Source organism: Plectropomus leopardus, chromosome 2 (genome assembly GCF_008729295.1).
Source record: "Plectropomus leopardus isolate mb chromosome 2, YSFRI_Pleo_2.0, whole genome shotgun sequence".
Lineage (NCBI taxonomy): Eukaryota > Metazoa > Chordata > Actinopteri > Perciformes > Serranidae > Plectropomus > Plectropomus leopardus.
Window position 1 is genome coordinate 4,165,227 of NC_056464.1, and position 27,346 is coordinate 4,192,572.

General features: G+C 39.0%; 1 protein-coding gene across 1 annotated transcript; it reads left to right on the plus strand.

Annotated features, from left to right (window-relative positions):
- The first annotated feature begins 18,166 nt into the window (after window positions 1-18,166).
- fezf2 (FEZ family zinc finger 2) lies at window positions 18,167-22,979 on the plus strand. Its single transcript, XM_042493955.1, has 4 exons — window positions 18,167-18,931; window positions 19,322-19,456; window positions 19,576-19,708; window positions 22,708-22,979. The coding sequence occupies exons 1-4, from the start codon at window positions 18,167-18,169 to the stop codon at window positions 22,956-22,958; spliced, it is 1,284 nt and encodes a 427-aa protein (XP_042349889.1). The 3' UTR covers window positions 22,959-22,979.
- The last annotated feature ends 4,367 nt before the right edge of the window (window positions 22,980-27,346 follow it).

Genomic DNA, 27,346 nt, shown 5'->3' on the forward strand with positions numbered 1-27,346 from the left:
TTGATGCTTTAAAGGGATAGTTTGGACCTTTTTAAAGTGGGGTTGTATGACATACTTATCAATAGTCAGTGTATGACCTACAATAGCTGTATGTTGGAATGCCCCCAATTTGGAGAAGCAGTTGTAGGTTCTGCCATGGAAGTTTAGCAATGCACTGCTGTGGATAGGGGCAGCAAGAAAACTGATTTTAGCCGCCTAAAAAAAAAATCAATATCAATCTGATTGGATGCAATATTTAGAACACTTTCACTGCTTTACCTCGCTGTCAGGTAGCCATTTCCCTTGGCACAACTGTATAATTTTCATATTCCTACACTCACTTGTAATGCTATATATGTCTTACTGTGCTGAAATTTGGGGAAATACATATAAAACAAATTTAGACCCTATGATTAAACTTCAGAAAAAACTCTTAGGATAATACATATTTTTTAGAGGATCCTACAGTTTAAAATTTGCAGACGTTGTGTTTTAAAAAATATTGCAAATACATTTTGGCTGCTGCCCCCATCCACAGCAGTGCATTGGTTAGCTTCCATGGTGGCACTCCTGTCTGCTTCTCCACACTGGGAGCATTCCAACAGACGTATACAGGAGGTGATGGTGACTTTTTCTCTTCTTATTACCATAACTGTCACTGTATGCGCGTTATTGTTTGTAACCTTGATATATTTGGGGGTTTTTTTCTATACTAAAAGCCAAACCCAGGGACAGGAGTTGGAAAATAGCACTTAGCTGATCATTTACAACAGCTTGTTTGCAACAGGCTGAATATGTCCTATATATATTATATATATATATATATATATATATATATATATATATATATATATATATATATATATATATATATATATATAGATAAGATAGATAGATAGATAGATAGATAGATCGATAGATAAGATTTGGCATTGTTTGCACTAAATCTGTAACTATAACTAAATCTGTAAAAAGAAAAAGAATTCTTTAAGCGCAAAATATATACTTTACCTTTTTAATATATACCTTACCTCGAAACAACACAACATTTTGTGGTATGGGGTATTAGTGGTATTATAATACTGATGGTGGTATTTTACCGCTGGCAGTAGTATTTTACTGTAACACAACGCCATGTGTTTGGCATGTGTTTTCTATGTTTATACCAAATTGCTTGAAACACCAAATTATAAAATGAATAGCATTTTTAATCAATTAAATATATATATATATTTTTAAATTTCATTACAGCCAAGTCATTATAAAGTGGAGATTTACACATCAATGTGGATTTCACTCAGAGCGTGTTCACATACAGTATTGTATACCTAAAGTCGTCGTGATTCCGTCATTACATTTTTTTGTTTCTTTCTTAATGTAAAATCCAATGGCAGCACTGAGGTTTGCATTAAAAAGAGAAGAGTTTACAAAATAGTAATCAATAACTGAAAAAGAGAGACTTTTTTTTATCCATCTGCATGTTGGTTTCATGCGCATGATGTCCTGAAATTGTTTGTCTATCATGAGGTTAATTAAAATATATTGTTATTTTCCCCACATTTCTTTTATTATTCAGTATTCTCCAGTAATTTATCTTCAGAAATAACCTTGCAGGTGAAAATGAAGGATGACATAAAAAAAAAAACGTGACGTGACACGCTCTTTACTGTCTCCACAGAGGCCATTCTTTCATATCCTATACATATAAATAATCAACAGCAAAAACACAAAGCAGCCCACCTATTTTAACATCCAATCTGCTGTGTCTCTGAGCTGCCTCAGAATATCATTCATTTAATTTCCCCGTGAATATCCAGAGATGATTGGGCAGTTCTGTGCAAAAGACGACACCAGGACGGATTAATGGGCCCGGAGATTTATGCCGGCACGATCTGAGCTGCTTTGGCTTTTAAGCTCCAATCAAGAGGGGAAATGGGAAAACGATAACTGTATGAAAATAAAAAGAATCTCCAACTGACCATCACAGTGAGATCTGGCCCTGAGTCTTAGCGCTGACAGGCCGCTGCTGTACTGCGGGGAGTCCTGCAGCGATACGGATGTGAGAACAAGCCGTTCCGACACATTGAGTCCATCAAGCCGTCGCCGACATGATACGTGTGGAAAATGACAACAGGAAAATGGAAAGATGAAGAGAGAAATCAGCCCATGTGTGGACATTCAAGCTGCCAAATAAATTGCTCTGTGATTTGTTGTGAGGAGGCATTTCATTTATGATGCGTTTTCGAAGTGTCCTTTAAGGTAAACGGCATGAAAACAGAGCGGGCCTGCAGCCTAGGAGACGGGGTTATTTTTGTGCGGCTGCTTTGCGTGCCAGAAGTGTCAAAAGTGCCCGCCATTTGAGAGGGCAGGTAGATGTCAGATCCTTTTAATAAAAGCGGCCCCCAAAGCCTCTTATGTTTCCCTCCCCGTGCACCAAAACCTTCTTATCGTGGCCTTAAGAGGGGACAACAAGCCCTCTGATTAATTTTAGATCTTTTCCATGAAAAGAGTAGCTTACAGTTTAAAGCAATCTCACTCAGTGTTCAGGCAAACACGAGGGCAGATTGTGTTATACCTCAGGGATGAATATTACTCAGGACTGTTTGTTCTGTTTCGTGGTGGCATACAGTAAAAGCCCATATGGGGATCAACAGTATCACAGTCTTAAACTGGGACTGCTGAGGCCATTGTTATTATTATATGCATGTCAGGAGTTAATCCTCGCTCATGCAAGCACACCTCTTTCTTTTTACCATGTATTCCCTCTTTTAAAGGCTTTTTGCAAAGCTTCAACTGTAAGTGGTAACACAAAGAAGAACATTTCAATGGCACAAACAAGCAAACAAATTGTATAAATTATCTTCCAGTTGCTCTTCAATGTTTTTCCCGTTTTTGTTCATAATTTAGGTATTTATTTAAATATTGTGGCCTCTGAGGAATTACAAATGCCATTTTTTTCACAATATAACATAGACTAAATGATGACCAAATAACCCTTTGAGTCTCGTGCTGCAGCCAGACGCCTTTCACAAGTTATTTGTTGACTCTGAGCAAATTGGTTTGATTTCTTTCAAAAACATCGGGGGAAAGGATTTGACCAACATGGCAAGAAATGTCAAACAAATTAAAATTAGTTAAGGATAACAAGAAAATTACTTTTTTTAAAAAACAAAAAAAGAGAGGATTATTATTAGAGTAAAAAAAAGATGGGAAAGAAATATTTTTATATTTAAAATTATGTTACTGAAAAAAAACAAATACTTTATTGAACAACCAAAACGTGTTTAAAAAAACCCATTAAAAAACACAATTTTTTCTGCATTGGCAATTTATGGTCATTCAGTGTGTCTCATATACACTGGGGATGTTGAGAGCATATCTCCATCAATTTATAAAGCATAATTTGTTAAATTGATCTGATAATAGCTTGAATCAGGAAATGTTAAGAAACACAAGAATACATTTTGAGAAAAGGTTTATTTGCTGTCTGTCTGTGTGTGTGTGTGTGTGTGTGTGTGTGTGTGTGTGTGTGTGTGTGTGTGTGTGTGTGTGTGTGTATCTGGACGGCGTGGCAACTACAATCAAGCACCTGGCAGAAGTTCCCACCTGCAGCTTATCTCCTCCTCATCAGCCTCAGTATAAGAACCCGAGCTTCACCTCCACTCTTTGACACACCATTCCATCTACTCCTGTGGTATGTGTTGTAGCAGCTATGAATGATTCACATTTTTAGTATTTTGTAAGTGAGTAAGTGTTATCAGTTTGATTTTCTAGATTTTGCCAGCATCTGCTCTTCATGTCTGCACTCAGAAATAAGAAACCACTCTTCCTGCTCAGTCTTTGTGCCCTCTTGTTTGCCTACAATCTCCACTTTTTACTAATTTCTTGCTGAGTTTTAAGTCATTTCTTCTTTCTCTGCTTATTGCCTTCTTTTCCATGTTTTTGAAAGAAATTGAGCCAATTTGTTCAGGTTTCACTCATCAGTCATTTTTAAAATTAGATTTCAATCTCACAAGAAAAAATATAATGATAATAATAATAATAACTTTATTTATAGAGCAACTTTAAAAATAGTGCTTTGACAGACAAAGCAAAAGCAGGAACTCAGGGAATAATACAAATAGACATCAACAATCAAGCCAAACAGAGAAAGCAAAAAGGCCAGAACAAAGTTTTTTTTAGAAAATATAAAAATAAATGCAATAAAAGATGATAAAAAATCATAAAAGAGGAAATCGAACAAGATGAGACAACATCACATCACTGGGGCTGAAATAAAGATAGGATGATAAAAACAGATGAATAAGAGAAAGATGAGCAAGTAGATATATTAAAACATGACAAGATGGTAAGAGCAGGCCATAAGAAGGATGGGGTACAAATAAAGAGCATTTAAATGAAGAGAGAAAGAGATTGAAAAATAGAATAAATAAAGGTGACATCAAATAAAAGTAAGTCTGTAAAAATTAGTTTTAAGAAGTGATTTAATAGATGTCACTGATTCTGGGGCCCTAATGGCAACGGTTCTTGGTTCATATGGGGTCAGCATTTTAGAAATGTAAAGTGGTGCAAGACCTAAACGTACTTTAAAAGTAATCAGTAAAATCTTAAAATCAATTCTAAAACGGACAGGGAGCCAGTGGAGGGAGGATGGGAGTGATGTGATGTTGTCTGTTAGAACCAGTAAGAAGCCAAGCTGCTGTGTTCTGAACCAGTTGGAGGGGGGAGTGTGATTTATGGGTTATACCTGTGAAGAGAAAAAAAAGGGCAAGTAAAGGTAATATTAATATTACATCCACCTCCACCATTTTGGACTATGTTGTGTACAATTTTATGCACTTCATTGCAATGGATGGCACAACACTAACACTGCTACTCTACAAAGCTGCAGAGTGAATGGCTGTGGGTGCAACAATACACATAGAGATAATAATGCCACCTTCAGGGCTCTGAAAAGTCCTGGGCTGGTCCCATCAATAAAAGATTCAAATGAACTTGGACAAGCATGCATCGTCTGCATATTATCTGCCAAACACAATAAGGCCCTGATCTTTCTACCAGTCCAGTCATTTCTTTGCAGCCAGAATTCATTTTAGATATGCACTATTGCTCTGAGGGTTTCCCCTGTACCTCATGACCGCCTAAGGACTCCTGAGCAAGTCTCGTCTTCACCTGACTCACTACAGAACCAGAGGCTGCACACACACACATACACACACACACACACACACACACACACACACACACACACACTTGTCGACCAACTAGAATTGTATAAAGCAAATGAACTCACCGGAGAGCTGCTTCAGTTCTTCACCGATGCAGAAATGATTAAAATGAATCACAATCACAAACATTCAAACAACATGCCCTTTGGCTCGAACTTCTCAAATGGTCAAACATTCCCTCTTTTTTTTTTTCCAGAAACCATTACATTCAACGAGCTGATGTCAAAATGTTTGCTTTGTCCACAGATACTAGATAATATAACCAACTAAAAGACTGTGAAGGTGCATTCACACACATGCACAATATGAATGGTAGTTCAAACTTGATGGAAGAACAAAGGACGTTTGCTGTTCTTTCACTCCCGGTCAGTGGATTAGATATTACAGCCCATTCTTATTCCAAAGTCATCAAATACCTCCGCCTTGTCATTGGCGTAAGATACCGACACCAAAAGCCACCTTTTGTCGTGGTGTAATACACAGGCAGGCAGTGTCATTTGATAACACAGCCAGAATAAATTTACAGTCTCAGGTTGAAACAAGGTACAAGGTAGATTTATTTAAATAAAAATGTGTCCTTAAATCCTGTTATATCTTGTGGGGGTCAAGAGAGGAGTTCAGGATTCTCACAGCCAGAGAAACAAAGCTGTTCCATAGTCTGATGGTGCAGCAGCGGATACTTGCATTTGCATTTGTTGCCTAAACCTAACATCCCAGCTGTGATTGTAACATCCTGAAATGTCAACAGCAGATGCAGGAGGATACTTAGAGCATAATATGTAGATGGAGAAGTCCACTGACAAAATGGCAATATGTGATGACTTTACATGACAATCTGTTGAATGTTATGGTTAAATTGTAGACTCTTTCAAACTTTTCTGATAGCTTGCAGTTTAAAAAAAATAAAAAAAATTGATTCATGTCTGTGATTCACCTTCTCTGTTAATTGACTGATGATCGCACAATGTCTGACTGTGACACGTACTAGTCCCATGGCAACAAACCCCTTCGAGTCACAGGAACACAAGTGAAAGTAACGTTTGACATGTCATCCCGTGTGCCACCTTGAAAAAAGGTGTCAGGGCAGCTTTGGATGTTCAGTTCTTTTACTCTGGGCTGCATTCATCTCAACATCAGCACTCAAAGGAGCGGAGGGCATCAAAGGCTGCCCCCCCTTCACCGAGCCGTGGGCCAGTCCGACTAACCTCACAGAGGAAGGAGAGGGGGAGTTGGGGGTCACAAAAATAGATGTGAGCAGGGATGTTTGGGGAGAACACAAAGGGTCTGGAGTGTAAAAGTGGCCCAGGGGGTGAATGTTAAAGGGGGGGGGTTGGGTTCTGACAATCTTCAGTCCCCTGAAACTTCAGGGGACTGAAATGAACTGAGGGGCAGGTTGCTCAAGTGGTTGCTTTATTGAACCAAAGTCTGCTATCTCCACACTCTCACTCTGAGACCAAGAAAGGGAGTCTGCAGAAAATACATTCCCAGAATATGTCACGTGTGTGCGTGTTTGTGTGTGTGTGTGTTCAAGACATTTTTGTGAAGTGAGGTTATTGTGTTGCTTCCTAATTCAAAAAAGTAGTAGGTTCAGTCATTTGATTCTCTTTTGAACATGAGGTTTCCGCATCGACCGCGTTTTAGTTATCCTTGTGTGTCAGCTGTTTACGCTCCAGGATGTCATTACAGTGATGTCAGCAACTGCATGTGGTGTTTTGGGGGCCTGAAAACACAAACGATTGAAGCTGGGTTCCAGATTGTAATTTTTTGAAAACACAACCACTTCGGTCTCTGTGTAAACTGTCAATGCATGGATCCTGTGAGAATGGTGATGTCACAGCTGCACTTCCCACATGCGCGTGTTGTTCTTCTATGGTGTGTCATTACAAAGTTACACCGCAGACTACTGGCGTTGCATGCATACTACAGTTACAGTTATTTCAGTAATACATAAGTGAGTGCTTACTTTGTAACCAGAAAGGGGGAAAAAAACTTGATCAGGAGTGGGATAACCTTGTGAAATACAGTTAGAAAAGGAAAAAAATGATGAATTTACTATGATACGGTTAAGATTAAATTGAGGAAGCTGTGAACAGAGCTAGAAAATCAAAGTTTCTCACAAATATAGCAAAACCAATGAGAGTATGTTTGAGGAGGCAAAGGCGAGTCAGTGTGACAGGCCACATGGCAGCTGGGGGTCTGGAGGGTTCAGGAGACCAGGTGAAGACATGACAGGCTGAAAAAAACCCTCCACAGTGCTTCAGGACGGAAACTCAGGCTGACAAAAAGACTCACGCAGGAATCCAGTCAAACAGTCAGTTCTGCTGTTCCCAGCACAAACACACAACATCGCCTTGACACACCAGGTTTTCCTCTTTGTTGGCAGCCTTCGCCAGAAACTTTTTGCCTTCTTTCAGAACAGAAAAAGGAAGTAAGCAAACACTGAGTGCTGGGCACAAAGTCAGCACTTACAGTTTGTGTTCCTACAGTTCTGGTTTTGATACAGTTTCAATAACTGACAGTCTGATTTGATGTTGGCATGCTAAATAAGATGTTACGTTAATATTTTCCGTGTTTGTGTGTAAAATGTCGGCTTCATTAGTGTCAGTGGAACAAACAGCCAATGAAAATGTGCTGAAATACCGTACTCCATCCACAGTTGTCACATGTTGCCACTTTGCAGTGAACTTCCGCAATCTACATGTTACGCTCTAGCTGTCTGCGTCAGCTGTTGATGTTCCAGGATGCTGCTACTGTGATTTCAACAAATGCACACGGTGGAATCATGCTGCACGTGGTTATGTTTAGGCAACAAAAACACATGGCAACCAATGCCAGGGTTTCAACAAATGCACATGCCTAGCTGAACTTGATTGACAGGTCATGACATCATGGTGTGATCCTGTGTGTGTGTATGTCATGGATGTATTATAGTGAAATATGTACGGTGTATGTGAGGAAAATAGAGGAAACAAGCATGCATGATGGCAAAAGGAGAGAAGAGAGTAAACAGACAACATTACAGTTAATAGAGCAGGTAAAAGTTAATGTATCAACAAGCTAATGAACCAACACAGGAGGCAAACTAAGGAGAAGCGACCGGGAGCTCAGGAAAAGTTTGGTTTGGTGATTCAGAAATTGAACTGAGATGTAAAGTTTTGAGCTAGAGTGTGACAAATAGGCCTGTGTTTTGTGTGCTTTGTGTTGCAGTGCTTTGTGCTACATGGTTATTATGCTTTAGTATGATTATTGTACTACTTATAGACATATAGAACAAAATCTTAAAGTCCTGTATGCAAAAACAGGTCAGGTCCTATGGACAGAGTGAGAACCACTCAGAAGATCCCTTTCCATTGATGGCGAGCCTCCCAGTGGGATCCTGACAGGACACAGAACCGACTCATCGCATACTTCAAGTTGCCTGGACTACTACACACATTCATCCAAGAGCGCATACTTGTTGTAGGACCAGTGACAAACATTTTAAAGGAGAACCACTGACAGTGGGTTGACTAATACTAAAAGTGATCACAAAGCGGACAGACTTAAAGAACTATTCACAAAATAAAACAAAGAGTCATTTATTTTAAAGGGCTCATTTTTTAAATTTTTCATACGTTTATGCAGATGTGTTTCAAACTGTTGCTTTATGCAAGTAAAAGTAACTGTTCACAACTTACCTCACCTGCTACTTTCATTTATGGGTATAGTTTATATCACTTAGCTCATTCGCAACCTAGCACAGTGTCACTTACTCATAGTGGGTTACATGGTTACAAATGCACAGCAGTTCGTATGATATCATACACATAGAGAACTCCAGTAATGAGTCCTGAAACCCGGAAATCTGTTACTCAAAGTTCACATGGTTCCGAACACCTGTCTTCAAGGGAAAGTCTTTGTTTACTCTCGTTAGCAGGGTTCTAAATTAACACCTGCCAACCTGCCAAATGCAGGTTAAAATTCATTTTGGCAGGTGTTAATAAAAACTTACTAGCCAGTTTGGCCGGTGTTGCACGAGGCATTGCATGCATGATACATAAGGCTCTGTTCTCGGTCATTTGTCCCCCGGCAGTACTTTCTACATTTCCCATGAACACTGTGTGGTAATGCTACATGATGACGTTTCATACGCCTTTTGGCTGCGCGCATGCCCGAATTTCCCGTAAATATCATTTGTTAAAGGCACAATCCAAGTTTGATGCCATCTTTTGATAACTAAAGTTGCATTTGAAAATGTATAGTTGTTCACAAGTGCATAATGCATATTGTCTGTCTGACCCTGCTACAAGGTCAGACAGACCTTTGAGAAGACCTGGCCTACTGTGAACAGAATGCTGCGCCATTGGTGTCCTGACGTCCTTGATCTTTTTGATGCTCTCCTCACCATCCCTGCGACTACAGCTGACTGTGAAAGAGGACTCAGTGTTATGAAGCAGGTAAAGAGTGACTGGCGCTCACGCCTAAAAAGTGAGACCCTCTTTGACCTCCTTAAAACCCAGTTGTGCTCACCTGACATCAAAGATTTTGATCCAACCAAAGCCATTGACATCTGGCATGCTGACAGTTTGTGCAGGCCTAAGTTTGTGCGCAAGCATGGAACAAAAAGAACAGAGGGTGGCTCAGATTCAGATGGCACCTCTGGAGAAGAAGAGCTCTGAAGACATTTGATTCAGATGATAGATAGATAATAGATGATAGATAGATAGACAGATAGATAGATAGACAGACAGATAGATATATTTTATTGATCCCAAACTTGAAATGAAATGTATGCACTTTCTGTGTATATTTTGTTGTATGTATTGCACTTTCTGTGTGTTTTTCATTCCAACAATGTTAATAAAATGGTCAAATGCATTCAGTGGCACTCATAATCTCTCTTATTTTCACCGTGGAAATTCTGATTGGCTGGTAAAAAAAGTTAATTTAGAACCCTGCTCGTCAGCACAATGATCACATGATCGCAGCCCTCCAAAATATTTGGCTCACGCATGAATTACTATCTCATGATTATGTGGGATATGTATGAATTTGGGTGTGTTACTTTTCATAGGAAAATGTATGAATGGTTTAAAAGAACAGCCTGGGAATTCTGCTTTGTAAACGACTGATCAAAACTCTCATTGCTTCAGTTTGTGATTGATCCAATTACTGTTTGAGCTCTGAAAATGATTAAACTAAATATCAGGTCATCTCATAGATTTGCCAGACAGATGAAGTTTTTGTGAAACTGTACAGAAATGTGTGCAACCACTACTCATGTGCACACAGACAGAATGATCTCTTGGCAGAAGTTAGCTTGTGAATGAATGTCAGATGTGGAGCTCAGACCACCAGAGACAACTTCTCGTTCTATAGCACTATACACTTTGTTAGAGTTAGGACTCTAATTAAGAACAGCTGCAGAATAACTGCTGATTGATTCTCCATTCAAACACCTCCACCTGAATCCTCGACTCCTCTTCGTTCCGCATAAAAAACTTCCTGCATCAGGGAGGTAAAGGTTCATCACTCACACTCATACAGAAACCTTTAAGTGCGCTCTGTTTGTCGTCACACTAAAAACTGTAGTACACTGTGTGTAAAGTGACTATCGTGTCATGTTTGTTGTGTCAGCCAGCGTGAATCTGCATCTATTTGCGTCTTTGCATTGATTTTATATGTAATCTTGTTGCTCGCATTGCGTTCAGTGTGAAAACACAATTTTTGTTCCAGTTTACCTCACATTGCAACAATTACAACTTACTGCAGTAGTGGAGCAGGTTGTAACAATGGAACTCCTTGTATTTGACATCAATTCATGAATCATATGATATAGGGGTGTGCCATATCATATCATTCATGATAATACCCGTATAATTCTTAATATGATATGAAAAATTCATATTGTGATAATGGCAATAGTCCAACTTGTTGATGTAATGTCATCATCCCGTCATGCACGGCAGCAACAAGCATGGCTGAGAGAGTTTTTGCGACCAGTCACGGTTATTCTTTACAAACTAAAGAAATAAAAAATATTTTTTGTTTGATATTTACTGAATATCTGAAGGCAAACTCTAACGTTTATGCCAACATGTAGAGCAATACACATTTTTGTTTAAACTGTATGTTCTTGAAATTATATATTTTGTGTCTTTTCTGTATTTTGTCATCTTGAAGAATCAAAAAAATATTGTTATTGCAAAAATCCCCACAAATATTGTGATATTATTTTGGGGTCATGTCGTCCACCCCTACTGAGATATAGTTGGAGAAGTTAGAGATTTTGCTTTTTGTAGTAGACATAAAGAGTTACTTTGTGCCAACATTTGAGGGCTCTAATACAAAACCTCAGCCAGTTATAGGTACTGAGAAAAAAAAGTGTTACAACCATAGTATAAAGCAGATGTAGTATCACATCCACCTTCCCAAAATGTTTTTACAGTTTCCATTTAAATGCATCCTGTGCCTGGATGTTTCAGTGAAATCATCTTTAACAAGATGAAATGAGCACTTTCTGTGGGAGAATTCCTTCCTTACTCACACGTTCCCGTCTCATTTCCTCAGGTTTAACGTCAGTGAAAGTTGTCACCATGGTTGGAAAGTGTGAGGACAACTGTCTGTGATTTCCTGTGCTGAGATGCTGAGATGTGTGAGGTTACAGTTGGGCACATTATCAGCATGTTATGTCATCAGCAGTAGGTTGACATGGAAGCATGTTGTGCTTATTTAGGAATCTGTGAAGAGGTTTGATGTTTCTGAGGTGAATTTGACACTGGAGACGAGGGTTTGCATATAGCTTCTCCAAACACTGTAACATCAAATCTTTGATGGTTTCTGAAAAGCTTTGCTTCTTTGCTATCTAATCCTTTACTTTAAGGATTTTTATTTAAGTATTTGCATTCCAAGAGTTAAATTTAAGCACTATAGCGCCCTAAAAATACACACAATATACCAAATATACCACAATGCATTGCATTTAGATAGATTTAGTTAAGTTGAATTGAGCACTGTTTATTCATGACCTTGTAAATGGAAACTTGACAAAAACCATAACAGAAACAGGGATACTGATATCCATACCTGTTATCACATGACAGAAATTGCATATTTAGATCACTGGTGATAACAAGTTATCCATTTCCATGACAACAGAGTAGGGGGCAAACTTTCATTTTTTTTTCTTCATTTTTCTTCTGAATGCCTGTATGTCCCTTTGTATCAATCTGTGTCCCCTCTCTAAATTCAGAGGTTTTTGTGCATCTGTGAATGCAGCACAGGCGGAGCCCTCCTTGAGTTCTGTTTTTCCTCAGCAGCAGCTTGTAACTTGCTGGTTGGATATTGATCTCTCGATCGGTTCACAGCTGATCTGATCTGATCAGTGGATGAGAGGAGCAGCGTTTGTGAATGAATGCAAACTTTCAGACCCACAAATGGAACAGTTTAATTTAATGTCAACGTGGCTGCTGCTCTTCTGCTCTGTCTCTGCCTCCAGTGCGCTCTGCACTTCGACAATGTGTTGCTATAAATAACAGTATACATATATATATTCTAATAGCGCTTCTAATGAAAGATCCAGCTCCAAAAATAAAATATCTATTCGGCAGAAGTTTTTATTGTGGGGACCCACCATAAATAAATAAGTGTGTAGGAAGACCATTATTTCTTTTTTTTTTTTTTTTTTTGGCAACTAGTTTAGAGTTTTTATTATTTTACAAAATGTATCCAAAATCTCAATTAAGTACTCATTCTATAAACTACCAAGTGTTCATTATGTATGAAAAAGTGAATGAGTAAATGAGGGAGGGATCAGACAAAGATTAAGTTTGATGAACAACTTAAACTGAGTCCATTGTTGAAGTTAACTGAAGGATTTTCACAATAGGTCCAAATTTTTAACCTCTTTTCTGGAATCCTCCAAAGGCCCATGTTTAGAATCATGGTTTTTAAATACAAATTAACATGCTGATTGCATTTCATAAGCTGGCCCACATCATGAATGTTGTTTTATGCTGACTGAGCCTACCCATGTAAATATTTGGGAGAACTGTCCCGAGAATTGCAAAAGATTAGTTGGTATAGAAATTCTTATTTTTAGTATTTAAGAAAAACTTTATATGCAGAACCTTTACTTGTAACAGAGTAAACTTTCCACTGTAGTACTACTACTTTTACTCAATTTAAAAATCTGAATACTTTGTCCACCATAAAGCAGGAAATTAAGAATCTGATAGTCAGTTTGTTTCTGGTAGATGACCCCCCTTGAGGTTTTGATACAAAAACCTATACAGCCATGCTTCCACATGACCCTGGAAAGTTTTAAAAGGAGGCCTAAAACAAAGTGGGCCCTCTTTGCTCAGACACTGTGGGTCCACTGTGAATGGATCGATGAAAACTCTTAGAAAAACTATCTCTCATTGGCTCCAAATTTAGTAAATAAAATAAATAAAAACTTAACTGTTTTTTTAAGCAGCACTGAAAAAAACATCATAACTGTGAAGAAAAGCTTTGTCACATCCAGCCAGTGTGTGTGTGTGTTTTGTGTGGGTGTGTGTGTGTGTGTATTTTAGATGGACCCCACTTGATGGTTTTAGAATACATAAAACCATATACAGACCTTGCTGTCCACATGAAACCACTGGTAAAGTTTTTAAAAGGAGGCACTCAAAACAAAGAGTGGGCCTTCTTTGCCTCATACACTGTGGTGTCCACAGTAAATGGATCGATGAAAACTATTAGAAAAACATATCTCTCATTGGCTCACAAATTAGTAAATAAAATAAATTAAAACTTAACTGTTTTTTTAAGCAGCACTGAATAAAAACAACATAACTGTGAATAAACGAGCTTTTGGGGGACACCATGACTGTGAAGAAAAGCTTTGTCACATCCAGCCAGTGTGTGTGTGTGTGTGTGTGTGTGTGTGTGTGTGTGTGTGTGTGTGTGTGTGTGTGTGTTTGTGTGTGGGTGTGTGTGTGTGTGTGACCCTCACATGCCTGCAGGCAAGAAGCAAGAGTCCCTTAAATCAATGCTTGAGCTAATTGCAGTTAGAGCTGAATGGAGGGGCCTGGGTGACAGCAATGGGATCAATGTTTATTGTGTGGATGAGCTGGCAATTGTGCCTGAACAAACTCAAATTAGAGTATTTTTGCCCTATTTCCATATGAGTAGCACCGAGACAACAGGCATTAATCCTTCCATGCTGAGCTGCAGGTGTAAAACAAAAGAAAGTAGGGACGTCTTTTAAGGTTATTAACAGGAAAACTAATGTCATAGGATGGCAACATGCTGGGTAAGTCTATAGGGCTGGAGGTAAATCATCACCTTCCTCCACCTACAGTAAAACATGGAGCATCTTTGTGTTATTCAGCTGAGCCGGGCTGGTTTTTAGTCGGAAATGTATAATATCACGAAACACTAAATCTTACCTTCTGCTGAAAAACTACAACTTGTTTTCATTAATTCTCATTACTTAAAAAAACTCCTAAAAGATACAGTTGTTTAAACTTTAAAAATAAACTATATGTTTTAACTTTAAAGAATTAAAAAAAAAAAAAAGAAAAAAGTGAACTGAATTTGAAAATACAAGTTGAGCTAATTTTCTAATAATTCAACTTGTCTTCAATATTTAAGGCAGCCCGAAAATGAACTTTTCTATGTTCAAACAAATACTTTATTTTTTTTTACTGTGTATTTAATCTTGAAACAGCTACAAAAACTTAACATTAAAGAAAATAATAAACTTTAAAAAGCTAGAGTCCAGACTGCCTTAAATTTTTAAGCTGACTCAATTTGAGAAGACAAGTTGTGTCATAACTAACTCAAATACTAAAACTAAAACTAAATAAGTAGATAAATAAATAAATACTGTAACAGATTACAATTGGATATATTTTGTCATTTCATTTCATGTTACTGGTTACCAGGGGTGTATAGCACCAAATTCTGGGCTCTGCGCATAGGTAGTCGCTGTGGGTTCTCAACCCTGTATCCTGTTCTGTGGGAAAGACATGACAGTGACAGACTGAGACATATTGCGCCTTTAAGAGGTGAGAGAGCCTCCTTTTTTTATTACTGTTATTATTATTTGTTCATTTTTTATACATTCAGTCATTTAACTGACTTATTTAGCTACTAGTAATTAAGTTATGGCAACTAAATACAGTCACAAAGTCCTTTCGCTTTCTTCCCTTTCCTTTCGTGCTTTCTTTTCTTTTTTGGAACCCTGGTTTCCAGTTCTTTGGAAAAGACATGACAGTGTCTTTTTTTTTTTTTTTTTTTTGCAGATTAAATCGTTTTTTTTGCAGGTTAAACCATTTTGCACCCTTAAATGGTGAGAAGGGGCCTCAGAGACTTTCACTTTTTTTTAAAAGTCCAGTCTCTCACCAATTCATTCAGCCACTTTTATGGCCCGTTTTACTTAGAGATAAAAATGTTCAAATAAAACCAAATAGGAGGAGGTGGGCCGTGGGTCTCACTTTCCACCCACTGAGATGCCCCCTGCTAGTTTCTCCCCTATAATGCTGTTGTAGTGGTATTATTTATTTATTTATCTATTTATTTATTTATTTATTTAAAGTTAATGCTCAGTAATGATAATAACAAACCTCTTTTGACATATTAAAAAAATAAATATTTGATAACAGATCTGGATGGAGAAGTAATTATCATAGTTGTTTTTCAGTCAACCCCTTCAACCCCCCGCCCTCCCTTGTGTTGCGTGACCTTTCCTCTCTCCCCGCGTCTTGATGGGAGTCCCTCAGGTAAAATGGCCTGCAAACACATGAATTGAACGCGGCCCTTGCGGTGAACAGAGGAGCGGCTGCTGCTCAGTGTAACTCCCACATAGCACTGCGGATTCCAGCAAACTGCTTGTATGCTCCTTTAGAGGAGGAAAAAAAGCCTCTCTTTTCATTTGTCCTTTCTGTCCAGAGCTAAGTCTTTTCTTTTTCCTCTCTCTCTCCCTCTTTAATCCGTCCGTCTATTTCAGGAAGAAAAAAAAACACAAAACCAGGTTCACGCAGTGCTTTAGTGGCTAAAAGTGAAAGAGCTTGTGTTTTCTCTTTCTCTCTCTCCCTCCTCCCCGCGTTGAGTTGAGCCTTGAATCGCTCTGGAAAATTGCTTCTTTTGAATAGAGGGAAGGAGGAACAACGTTTAATGGGATCCAAAGGGAGTCTCTGCTCTTAAACAGGTGGAAATTGAACGTCCTCGAATTTATCCAAATAGTAAGTAAGTTTATAAGCCGGTGTGGAAAAAAGGAGGGATCCCATCTCTGAGGATTAGCAGCATTCTACTCAAAAACATTTCCCAAAGTGAAAAGAAAAAGATTACTGTTGTGAAGCAAATGAAAGCCAGGGACAACTTTTCCAACCTCCAAAACACCACGATGATGATGAGAATATTTTCACCTTTCCTAGAGGTTTCATATTTATTTACATACACTCTTAGAAATAAAGGTTCCAAAAAGGTTAATTCTTCAAGACAGAGGTTCTACCCAAAACTGTTTCTGAAGAACCCCCCCTTTTTTTTAAAAAAAAAAAAAAAGGGTTCTTTGTATGACTAAGAGTTCCATTAAGAACGAAAGCCACAGGTAGTGGGAGAAAGATCTATGGGTAAGGTTGTCAGTTGCTATGTTTAGAGAACACCTGGGTAGGATCGAGATTAAGCCCTTGGAATATGAAATGGTTCTCTGTAGAACCTTCTGGGTGGGTGTTTAATTAAACCTTTGGAATATACATGAGTTCTTGGTAGAACCGGAATGAGTTCTAGATGAAACCCTTGAAAATAAATGCGTTCTTTATAGAATCCCCTAGGTGGGTTCTGGAGAAAACCTTCAGACTATTAAAAGGGTTCTTGGTAGATTCCCCTGGATGGGTTCCAGATGGAATGTAATTGGGTTGTCAGTAGAACCTCCTGAGCGGGTCCTAGATGAAAAACACTAAAAAAGAAATATAAAAAGGCCTCTCGACAGAATCCCCTGGGTGGGCTATAGGTGAAACTCTTGGAATATAAATGGGTTCTTGGTAGAACGTCCTGGGTGAGTTCTAAATGAAACCCTTGGAATATAAATTGGTTCTCAGTAGAATCCCTTGGGTGGGTTCTGGATGAAAAAAAAAACCCTTAAAAGCAGGAAGGGCTCTGGATTGAACCCTCAGAAAGGGTTTTGGATGGAACCATGACACAATAAAAGGGTTCTCTGTAGAATCTCTCATAGGTGGTAATGGGCGCAACCTTTACATGTGATTATAGGTATTACCCTTTATGTTAGGTTCTAGGTAGAGCCCTCTGAGGGGATTCCAATTAAAAAAGGTTGTACAAGAAATCAAAAAGGATTCTCCTGAATAAGCCAAAGACGCCCGTGTGGTTCTAGTTAGCACCTTTATTTCTAGGAGTGTATATCACCCCTAAATTTTTCGGGAGGTGTTTGAGGTTGACGGAGGCGTCTCGCTGTCAGCAGCGCAGAGTTTGGGTGCCCGCTGATGTCAGCAGACGGTGCTGCGCGGTGCCGAGGAGGGGCGGCGCTGCCAACATGAGACACGGAGCAGTCTGCTGGTTTCTCCACACTCACCCTCTGACCGGTGCAGAGGTAAACTCCAACACCGACTCAACTTCATGCTCCCGCATTCTACACCAGCTCCTCCGACTACAACATTTTTTTTTTGTGTCTTTTTTTTTGCCCTCTCCTTCTTCTTAACGAGCTCTGTAATGTCCTGTTAATTTTGTGTGCACTAGTTAATGAGCATTAATCCATCACCCCTGGGTGCTGTTGTTGCAGGGGGGATGGCCATTTGAATGCAAATGCGTGACACTGTGACAGCAAGGTGCTTATTAAACTGATGTGTCCTCCTGTCTCTGCTGCTGGGAGCTCAGTAGAGTGAAAAGACGCGGGGCAGCTGCAGGAGGAGCGGCTCGGACTGTTCGCCGGGAGTTGCTCACACCAAGTTCTGCTGCAAAACAAAAACAACAACAACAACAAAATGGCAAGTTCTGCTTCCTTGGAGACCATGATGTCCTGCGGAAGGACCGGACCGTCCGCGGCTCCCAAGACCCTCGCCTTCTCCATAGACCGGATCATGTCCAAGAGTTCGGAGCCGAAGGGGAGCGCGGAGGAGCGGGCGGAAGGGAAGAAGCTGCTGGGGTTGTGTTCCCCGATCCCCTGCATGATCCCGCTGCAGCCCTTCAGCTACGACCTGCAAGCCAAGGCGCTCATGAACTACTCGGAGCTGTGGAGGGCCAGCTTCAGAGGGACTTTCTGCGGCTCCGCAGCCGCTCCGTGCAAAGGGAACTGCGGCATGTGCGGTAAAGCGGACCCGGGCTTGAAGCAGCCGCTGCTGACGACCGGCAGCAGGGTGGTGAAACCGCAGGTGATCCACCAGGCCGTGGCCGTGCCCAGCGGAGGCTCGCTCTACTATCTCAACTACCTGGACTCTGCGTACCAGCAGTCGGAGCTGCTGGCCGGACACTGGTTCTCCAACCCGCAGGCCCAGGCCTCCCTGTCGGCGCACCACAGACTGCTGCTGCTGGAGAACGCCAAACTCGCCGGCGTGGGGACCGACAAGCTGCCCACACCTCAGTATCCGCACAAGGAACATCTGCCGGGGCAACTGGACCAGATCGTGAAGGAGAACCACGGCCTGAGCGCGGAGAAGAACGGCGTCAAAACGCACAGCAAACTCAGCAGCAGCGGCAGCAGCGCAGCAGACGGAAAACCCAAAAACTTTACGTGTGAAGTCTGTGGAAAGGTAAGTTATTTTTCAGTGTAATATATATTAAAATTAATAAGAATTAATGATGCAATTTTAGAAAAAATAGATGATTAAATCCACTATATACTTGGACTTTCAAAATTAAACTAGATGCTTAAAATGTGGATTTATCATTTTATTAAATATTAAAAATGAAAAAAAATCTGTCGATGTTTTACACTAAATCGAAAATTTATTTTTAAACAAAAAAATCACTAAAACAAAGAATAATTCAGCAGCAACCAGATGTTCCAGATCCAGATATGATCTAAATTAAATCATTTTTACGCAGCAAATTTGACTCGCACTATTTAATCGTTGGTGTTTTTGTCAGAACTATTAAGAACAACATCCTCGATGTATTTTTTTTTTCTGTATCCATCGCAGGTTTTTAACGCACATTACAATCTGACCAGACACATGCCGGTGCACACCGGGGCCCGGCCCTTCGTGTGTAAAGTGTGCGGTAAAGGGTTCCGGCAGGCCAGCACGCTGTGCAGACACAAGATAATCCACACACAGGTGAGGCTGCGCACATGGATGTTCCCCCCTTTAATTTCTTGATCAGTTTCCGTCTTTAAAATTTCCTCGATTTTTTTATTTCGTTTTAACATATTTTTTGCCCTTTGTAATTTATCCAGGAAAAGCCTCATAAATGTAATCAGTGTGGAAAAGCGTTCAACAGAAGCTCCACTCTCAACACTCATGTACGGATCCACGCAGGGTACAAACCTTTTGTCTGCGAGTTCTGCGGGAAGGGTTTCCACCAGAAAGGTAAATAAATTATTCTGATAGTATATTTAAAATACTCCCTAAGGGCGCGAACTGCGAGGAGAATTATTATTCCAAACATAATTCTACAGAAAAAAAAATAGTAGCTAAGAGCTGCCGATCCAGCTTTTACTAGTTTTTTTTCCTGTAGAATTCTGAATTTATTTTAGCTTTTATTGTTGTCCTTGTGTTGTCCCTAAAATGTTTAAAATATCCCAACTGGCCTTATATGCCGCAGATTAGTGTGCCTGTACTCCAAAGCGTGTGTATACAAATAGAAAAAGTGGTATCTATTTTTTTCTGTTGCGTCCCAAAAAATATTTTCAAAACGAAAGGAAAAAAGGTTCGCGTATGCTTATATTATTATATCTATTTCTAAGACTAAATATTTAAATTTTAGGATTCTGTAAGAGAAGAAATGCCCCGTTGAGTTGAGGAATTCCTGCACTGCTTCTGGTTGACTTTTTATTTTGCCTGTCTCCTCATGTTATACTCAGTCTTATGCTGCAGCCGATATTTTCTCGCTGTAATGATATTCGGGTTTTTCGTGCATTGTTGGACTGATATTAAAATAGATGAGCATGTGTAGTAATTTCACTGCATTTAAGGAAACAGTTCTCCCCCCATAAATAATGCCAGCTTCATACTTCATTCGTAGTCTTTTCTTTGTGAAGGAATCCTAGGGATTTATCTGCCGCTGAAATAAATGTTATCAGGAGCAAAAGCATATGCTGCTGCTCTTATTTGCCAGTGAGGGGAATGAAAGGGCGAATAATTGCAGGCCCAGCGATGCTCCTGATGCGATCAGTGGAAATCAGAGCTGTCACTTTGCACGGACTAATTCTCCCTTGAAGACGGCAGCATTTGCTCTGGGTCAGCTGCTCAGACCTCGACCAAGTTGGAAAACGGGGCCTTTTTTTGTTGAGTTGTTGCCACGCTTGATTTTGACAAAGTTTGACAACTTCTTGACTTCGACGTACAAAACTCTGATTAATGAAGGCTGGGCCGCGCACAGGGACAGAGGAGGCTCTAACTTCAACTGTGAACTGCTGACCTTGTAGGGGAAAAGAAAAGAGAGGGAAAATAGGCCTCTACCATCCTCAGTTTCTTACAAGATTCCCACCGCAGGGTTGCAGCATTGTACCGGTTTCAAGGTATACCGGTATGAAAATTTATGTTTATCAAACCCTGCATATATTTGCATATGGTATTGGAAAAAAATGCAACTCAACAGATGATATCACCTTTATTAGCTATTTATTATTTTGATATTTTCTGGGAGAATGTTTAAACATACTTTCCTTTAAAAAATGGACTGAAGTTTTATTTGGTTTAATATTTATTTATTTTTATTTTTTCCAAAAAAGACCATTCTTTTCTCATTCTTTTGACCCCCTTGAAACATGAAATTTGCCTGATTTCATTCAAAAACATGAAAAGAAGGCAATGAGCAACTTCAAAAATCAGAAAAAAATTGTAAAAAGAAAACAAACAGAAAAAAGAAAAGTGTAAGGACCAAAAGAGGACATGACCGGAAAAAAATATATATGAATAATAATAATTTCTGATTAATATAATAATTATTAATATTGGGTTGTTGTTTTTTTTTTTTTTTTTTTGTATTTTTCCTTTCCTATTTGAAAATTTTCTAATTATTCTATTTTTTAGCTAATTTTGAAAACTAATTATCTTGTCACCTCTTATCTTGGAACCTCAAGTTCCTTATTACCTTTTTCCCCCATGTTTTTGAAAGAAGTCACAAATTTGCTCCATGTTTCAAACGTTTAAAAAGGCACAGGAAAACAGATAATGATCTATATTTTAAAGGGTTAAGGATTAACACTTAGTGTACCGTGAAAATTTCATACTGTTGCAACCCTAAACAGGACTGTGTCTCATTGTCCCCTCCTGTTTTGATTAAGCCTCCTTTATAAATGACCCTTTAGTTATTTCATCTGTAAATTACAGGACAGCATTCTGCCAATTAGGTATATCATTCACATTTTGTGCAGCTGTATATCTTTGTTTTTAGAAAAAGTCAAGAAAATTGCAGTGCACACAGGTGAAATCAACCTTAAATAATCCAGATGATTTCTATGATTTCAAGCAAAACAAGACAGGCTTTTTAAAGTGCATATTGGCTTTCTAATAATTCTACAGCTCATATTTTTGTTTTTCTTTTTGTCTTTTTTGGCAGTGGAGTGAAGCTGCGGTGAATAGTGATTGTTATTAATGATCATGTTTCATCAAATTGTGATTCCATGCATTGTTTTGCAAAGACAAGAAATATAATGTTATGTTTGGTTATCTAAATAGAAAATAAAATATTTGTTTTATCTTTGACAAAACATTTTTAAAAAAGTCAGCATCCAGTCTGCCTTAAAGTTGACTGAATTTGAGAAGACAAGTTGAATCATTACGAAATTACCTTATTAACTACCTAAACAGCTTAAAATTTTAAGGAAGCCCAGACACTATTTTTTTAAGTGAAAAGAAACTGCTTTTTTCAGTGTTAAGTCTTAATTTGGGGGTTTTTTCCACACAGGAAAATGCATGTTATGGGATGTCATTTTCACTTGAAGCCACAGGAAGTTTGATGTGATGTCATTCACACTCTGAAGCTGTTAAAATTAATGAGCTGCCGTCTTGATAAGTGCTTTTTAAGAAAATACCAAACTGCTGGTTCAAGCTTCTTCAATCTGAGGATTTACTACTTTTTGCCCAAATTTTATAATTTGAAATGGGACTATTGGTTTTGATTTTAAAAAGTTACAAGCTGCCTTAGATTTTTAAGTTGACTGAATTTGAGAGGAATTAAGTGCAGTCGTTACAAAAATTACCTCAACTTGTGTTCCTATATAATTTTTTACATTTATACAGGAAATAATAATAAATCATCAATACACAAGCATTAATGAAAATCATAGTAGGAGTGTTCATTCATCTAATCCTCACTTTATTTCATGCATGTATCCATTGTTCCTTTTTTTTCAATTTCCCAGGAAACTACAAGAATCACAAGCTGACACACAGCGGGGAGAAGCAGTACAAGTGCTCCATCTGCAACAAGGCCTTCCACCAGATCTACAACCTGACCTTCCACATGCACACGCACAATGACAAGAAGCCCTTCACCTGCGCCACCTGCGGCAAGGGCTTCTGTCGCAACTTCGACCTGAAGAAACACATCAGGAAGCTGCACGACAACATCTTCTCGGCGGCCACAGAGGCCTCCAGAGAGCTGCAGAGCTGAGGCACGCTGCTGCTCACTCCACCATCCACCATGGACTGTTAGGCCTCAGACAGACTTTCCTGCTTTTGTGGCCTCGTTGAAAACTTTTTTTGAATGAGAGAGAAGGTGGGGTGGTCCAATAAAATTGGACGTAGGATCCTATCAAAAAGTTCCAGCAGTGACACAATACAGAACAGACCATGAAGTTACAACAACACCTCATACTTCACACTGGGTGAGAATATTTTAGGGATTTTGATAGAATTTTTTCCTGCATTTCACGCATCCAAAATGGGAGAAATTGTCTGTCTCCATGATGGAACTGTAAATAATAGGTTATGGAAATAAAAATGTTATTTAAAATGTGAATCATTGCCATGTTGTGTATTTCACAGAAAAAAAACAATGTTAATGTGAATAAATAAGTTATAACTTATGATGAAAACTGAATGTTTGAGCCATGTTGTTTCCATTTTTTGAAGGCATTTCAAAATAAAACAATGAATAATGAAAGTTGTACGACTAAGTTCAGAAACATTTGTTTTAGGTTGAGTTGACTGGGGCAAGACATGACAGCATTTTAGAAAACGCAACAAATTCAAAGACACTTTCAAAATAAGAGTATGTCACAAATTAGACAGAGTAAAATGTGCAATGACAAAACAATGAAACAGGAAACAGTAACATTAAGTCATGTTTTCTTTAAAAATCTCCAAAATCACATGATTTATCACGGCCAGAAACAGCCAGAGGTAAAACATTTGAAGGTTCGGGGAGGGATACAAAAAATAAAAACTTGAAGTCACACCGAAGCCATTCCTCTACTCTGATAAATAAAGTACAGTCCTTAAGTACATTCAGCCAGTGCACACAAACAAAACAAAACAAAAAATCATGCCTACATTACATAAAAAAAAAAATTGTTTTAACTTAAAGAAGTTAGTGCCCAGGCTTCCTTAAACTTTTTAGCTGACTAAATTTCATAGGACTAGTTTAGGTAATGTTGTAATGATTCAACTTGTCTTCACAAATTCAACATAAAAGTCTGTCTTCAAAGTCAACATAAAAAATGTAAGGCAGCCCAGACACTTGCTTTTTTTCCATGTTTAAACAAACTGCTTATTTTTCAGATCTTTGTTAAACAATTTCTTTTAACTTTAAAAATACTTCATATTTTAAGTTGATTGAATTTGAGAAGACGAGTTGAGGCAATTTTGCAGTGATTCATCTTGTCTTTTCAAATTCAGCCAACTTAAAAATGAAGACAGCCAGGACACTAATTTTTAAAAGCTGAAATACATTGTTTATTTTTACAGTGCACATTTAAGGACAATTGAGAAATGTTATTTTATTTTATGGGCCTGTAGCTTCAGTCTGAACAGATGATTTTTCAACTGTCCTGATTTCAGTGGGGAGCTCATTCCACTGTGAAGCCAGGAAAGCAAACAGTCCTGACAACTCCAAAAATGATAGCCACACACTGTAAAAATAAACTTTGTAAAATTTGTTTTTACTTAAAAATGTTGCAGGCTGCCTTAAATTTTTAAATTGACTGATATTGAGAAGTGGAATCACTGCAAAATTACCTCAACTTATCTTCTCAATTTCAGTCAACTTTAAAGGTAGCCCAGACACTAGCTTTGTTTAAGTAAAAAAAAAAGGTTAATTGTTCAGATCTTCTTCAGGTGCTACACTGTTAAAATAAATTATTTGTTTTCACTTAAAAAAGTTAGTTTCTAGGTTGCATTTAATTTTACGCCAACTGAATTTGAGAAGACAACTTGAGTCATCACAAAATTGCCTCAACTTATCTTCTCAAATTCAGTCCACTTAAAATTTAAAGCAGACACTAACTTTTTTTTTAAGTTAAAACACATGATTTAATTTTACAGCATAAATGATTGTACAGGCATCTGTCTGCTAAACTTTGTGTTATTCTTTAGTGTTGGTAAACCACATATAGACTCAGGCCGGCGCTACTGTATGCTCTGCAGCCACTTTGCTTCCCCATTTATTGACAGACACGATCTTAATAATGGAGCATTTACACTTGACTCTAGTGTAATAGTGCAAATGATCAGAGATAACATGGGCCCTTGAAAGCGAATTACATTAAGCAGCTAAACGGCTGGGGGGACGCTTGATTGGGGAGGAGGGTTGGGGGGGTGGGGGTTACTGTCGCATCCGGAGCCGCTCATCAGAACAGGAGATAATGGAGCACTTGGGCCGCAGCTCCTCATCTGGGCCTCCGCGTTAATAGACCACGACTTATTCTCCTCACGGCTCCTGGAACAATATTATCCCTGCACACATTCTGTCAAGAGGCAGATCCGTGCTCCCAAATGGCGCTCTTTCTATTAACAGCCAATTAGCGCTGAGTTGGGCTGGCCGGGCCTGTAGAAGCCTGGCACAGCTAATATTGCCACATGAACGAATGCCCTGCTCACCTATTTCCATCAGCCAGCACCCACACGGCTGAAACGAAGAAAATATGTTGGGTGCAATGAAAATGGACTCATTTAGCTCGTTATTTTGGTGCAGAATGAAACTTGTTTCAACTTCCACAATTAATAGAAGCCTAAAATGAAGAGCTTTACTCAAGCAGAAGTTGCAAAAAGTTCAACAATTTAGACATTTTCACTCAATGGAAGTGATAGGAAGATATGAATATGAGATAAAATGACTTATGCTATATAGGCTAGTTGGATTTTTCCTTTACTTTATTCAATGTTTGATCAAAGTTAGTCTCTCCAAGCTGGCGCCTAACGTTGTTAGGGACTGTACTTTATTTGTCAGAGTGGCTGGGGTGCAACTTTATTTTAAATTTCCATATTTCATTGTTTCTGGCTGTGATATATAGCGTTATTTGTAAGATTTTTAAAGAAAACATGCCTTTCAAACCCACTTAAGGATATCAAAAGTAAGTACAAAACACAACCATTTCAAGTTGAATGTCCCTCCCTGAGCCAAATAAAAAAATATTATCCTCCCCAGTGCTTTTTTTAAGTGCCTCCCCCGTTTTGCACCACCCCCTTTCTTGTTAAGAGATACACAAAGAACAGTCCAATGTAAAACTAAGGACAATGGTATTTCTAAATTTCTAAGGGTCATCTACATTAATTTAAGTGTTAAATTAGAAAAAGAAAAAGAAAAAAAAAATCTTCTCTCTCCTCATGTGTCCAGCCTCTTACTGTCGAATTTAAAAGCAAAGAAACAACCCCGCCCCTCCACCCCCCAATGCTCAATGCCAAAACACAATTTAAAAAGATAACAATGTTGTCCATGTTTATCGCCTTGTGAAAAATGATTTCAAAAGAAGTCTAAATATTATTGTGGTTAAAAATAAAAAAAAAGGTAGAGGGTCAATTTATTAGTCATTTTAAACAAAGTTGAAAGTTTAAAGGCTACAAGAGGAGAGAGCCTACAATATTAACACCAAAAAATATCAGAAACTGTTAATTTTTTCAATTTATTTTAAAGATTTGTGTGAATAATTGTAGTAGCCTATACAATACCCCTGCAATTCGTTAAAATCTCAGAAGGCCTAGACCAAAAACATGCCATGTCTGCCCCTGTCCATCTTTACACATTCCACTGGAGCAGAATATCCACAAATCTGCAATTTTTTGGTATACGTCTCCACATTTTCATACGAAAAACGCTATTTACAGAGGACAAAACATCATATAGCTACATCTGTAAGATGCACGTTGTATCTAAAGCACAGCCTAATGTGTGAAACAGAAACACACGCGCGCCCAGCAAACACACACTGAGTCCGCATCCTGCAGGACATGAACAACAATGTCGGCACAGTAAACAACCTAAAGACAAACAGGTTGGCCTTTTCTCTGCACTCCTTCCCCTCCCCACCTCTCCAACATCTGAGCAACTGCCTCGCTATCCACAAACACGTTAATTGACGAGCGGGAGCTTTAATTAAGGCGCGCTCACGCGGAGGAGATTAGAGGCGGGGGCCGCGAGGAGGGGGGGCGCGAGAGCGGCCGGGAGCGCGCGCTAATCGGCTGTCAACAACATGAGGACATCTTTCTTTTGCTCCCTCCGCCACCGGGGGGATCACCGGGGATTCAGGCAATTTACGGGCCACAAAGGAGCTGGTTTGAGACAGGAAGAGAAGAAAGGAGAGAGGCGGACTTTTTGTCTGGCCCGCTGAATTGATTGTAAATGGGAGATTAGCGGGAAGCTTCGGCAGCGGCCCGTAAGTGCCCGATCGAGGAGGAGGGAGAGAAAGGGACCAATTAAGTCTACCAAATGTTAACTTACATCAGTTTCCCCTCAGTTTAGCCCACATGAAATTCCAATTAAAGCGTCCCGCGCTGGCAGCTTTTTTTTTTCTTTAGAGGACTGTGGAGGGGGGACAGTTTGTGTCACCATACAGCCAGCAGACA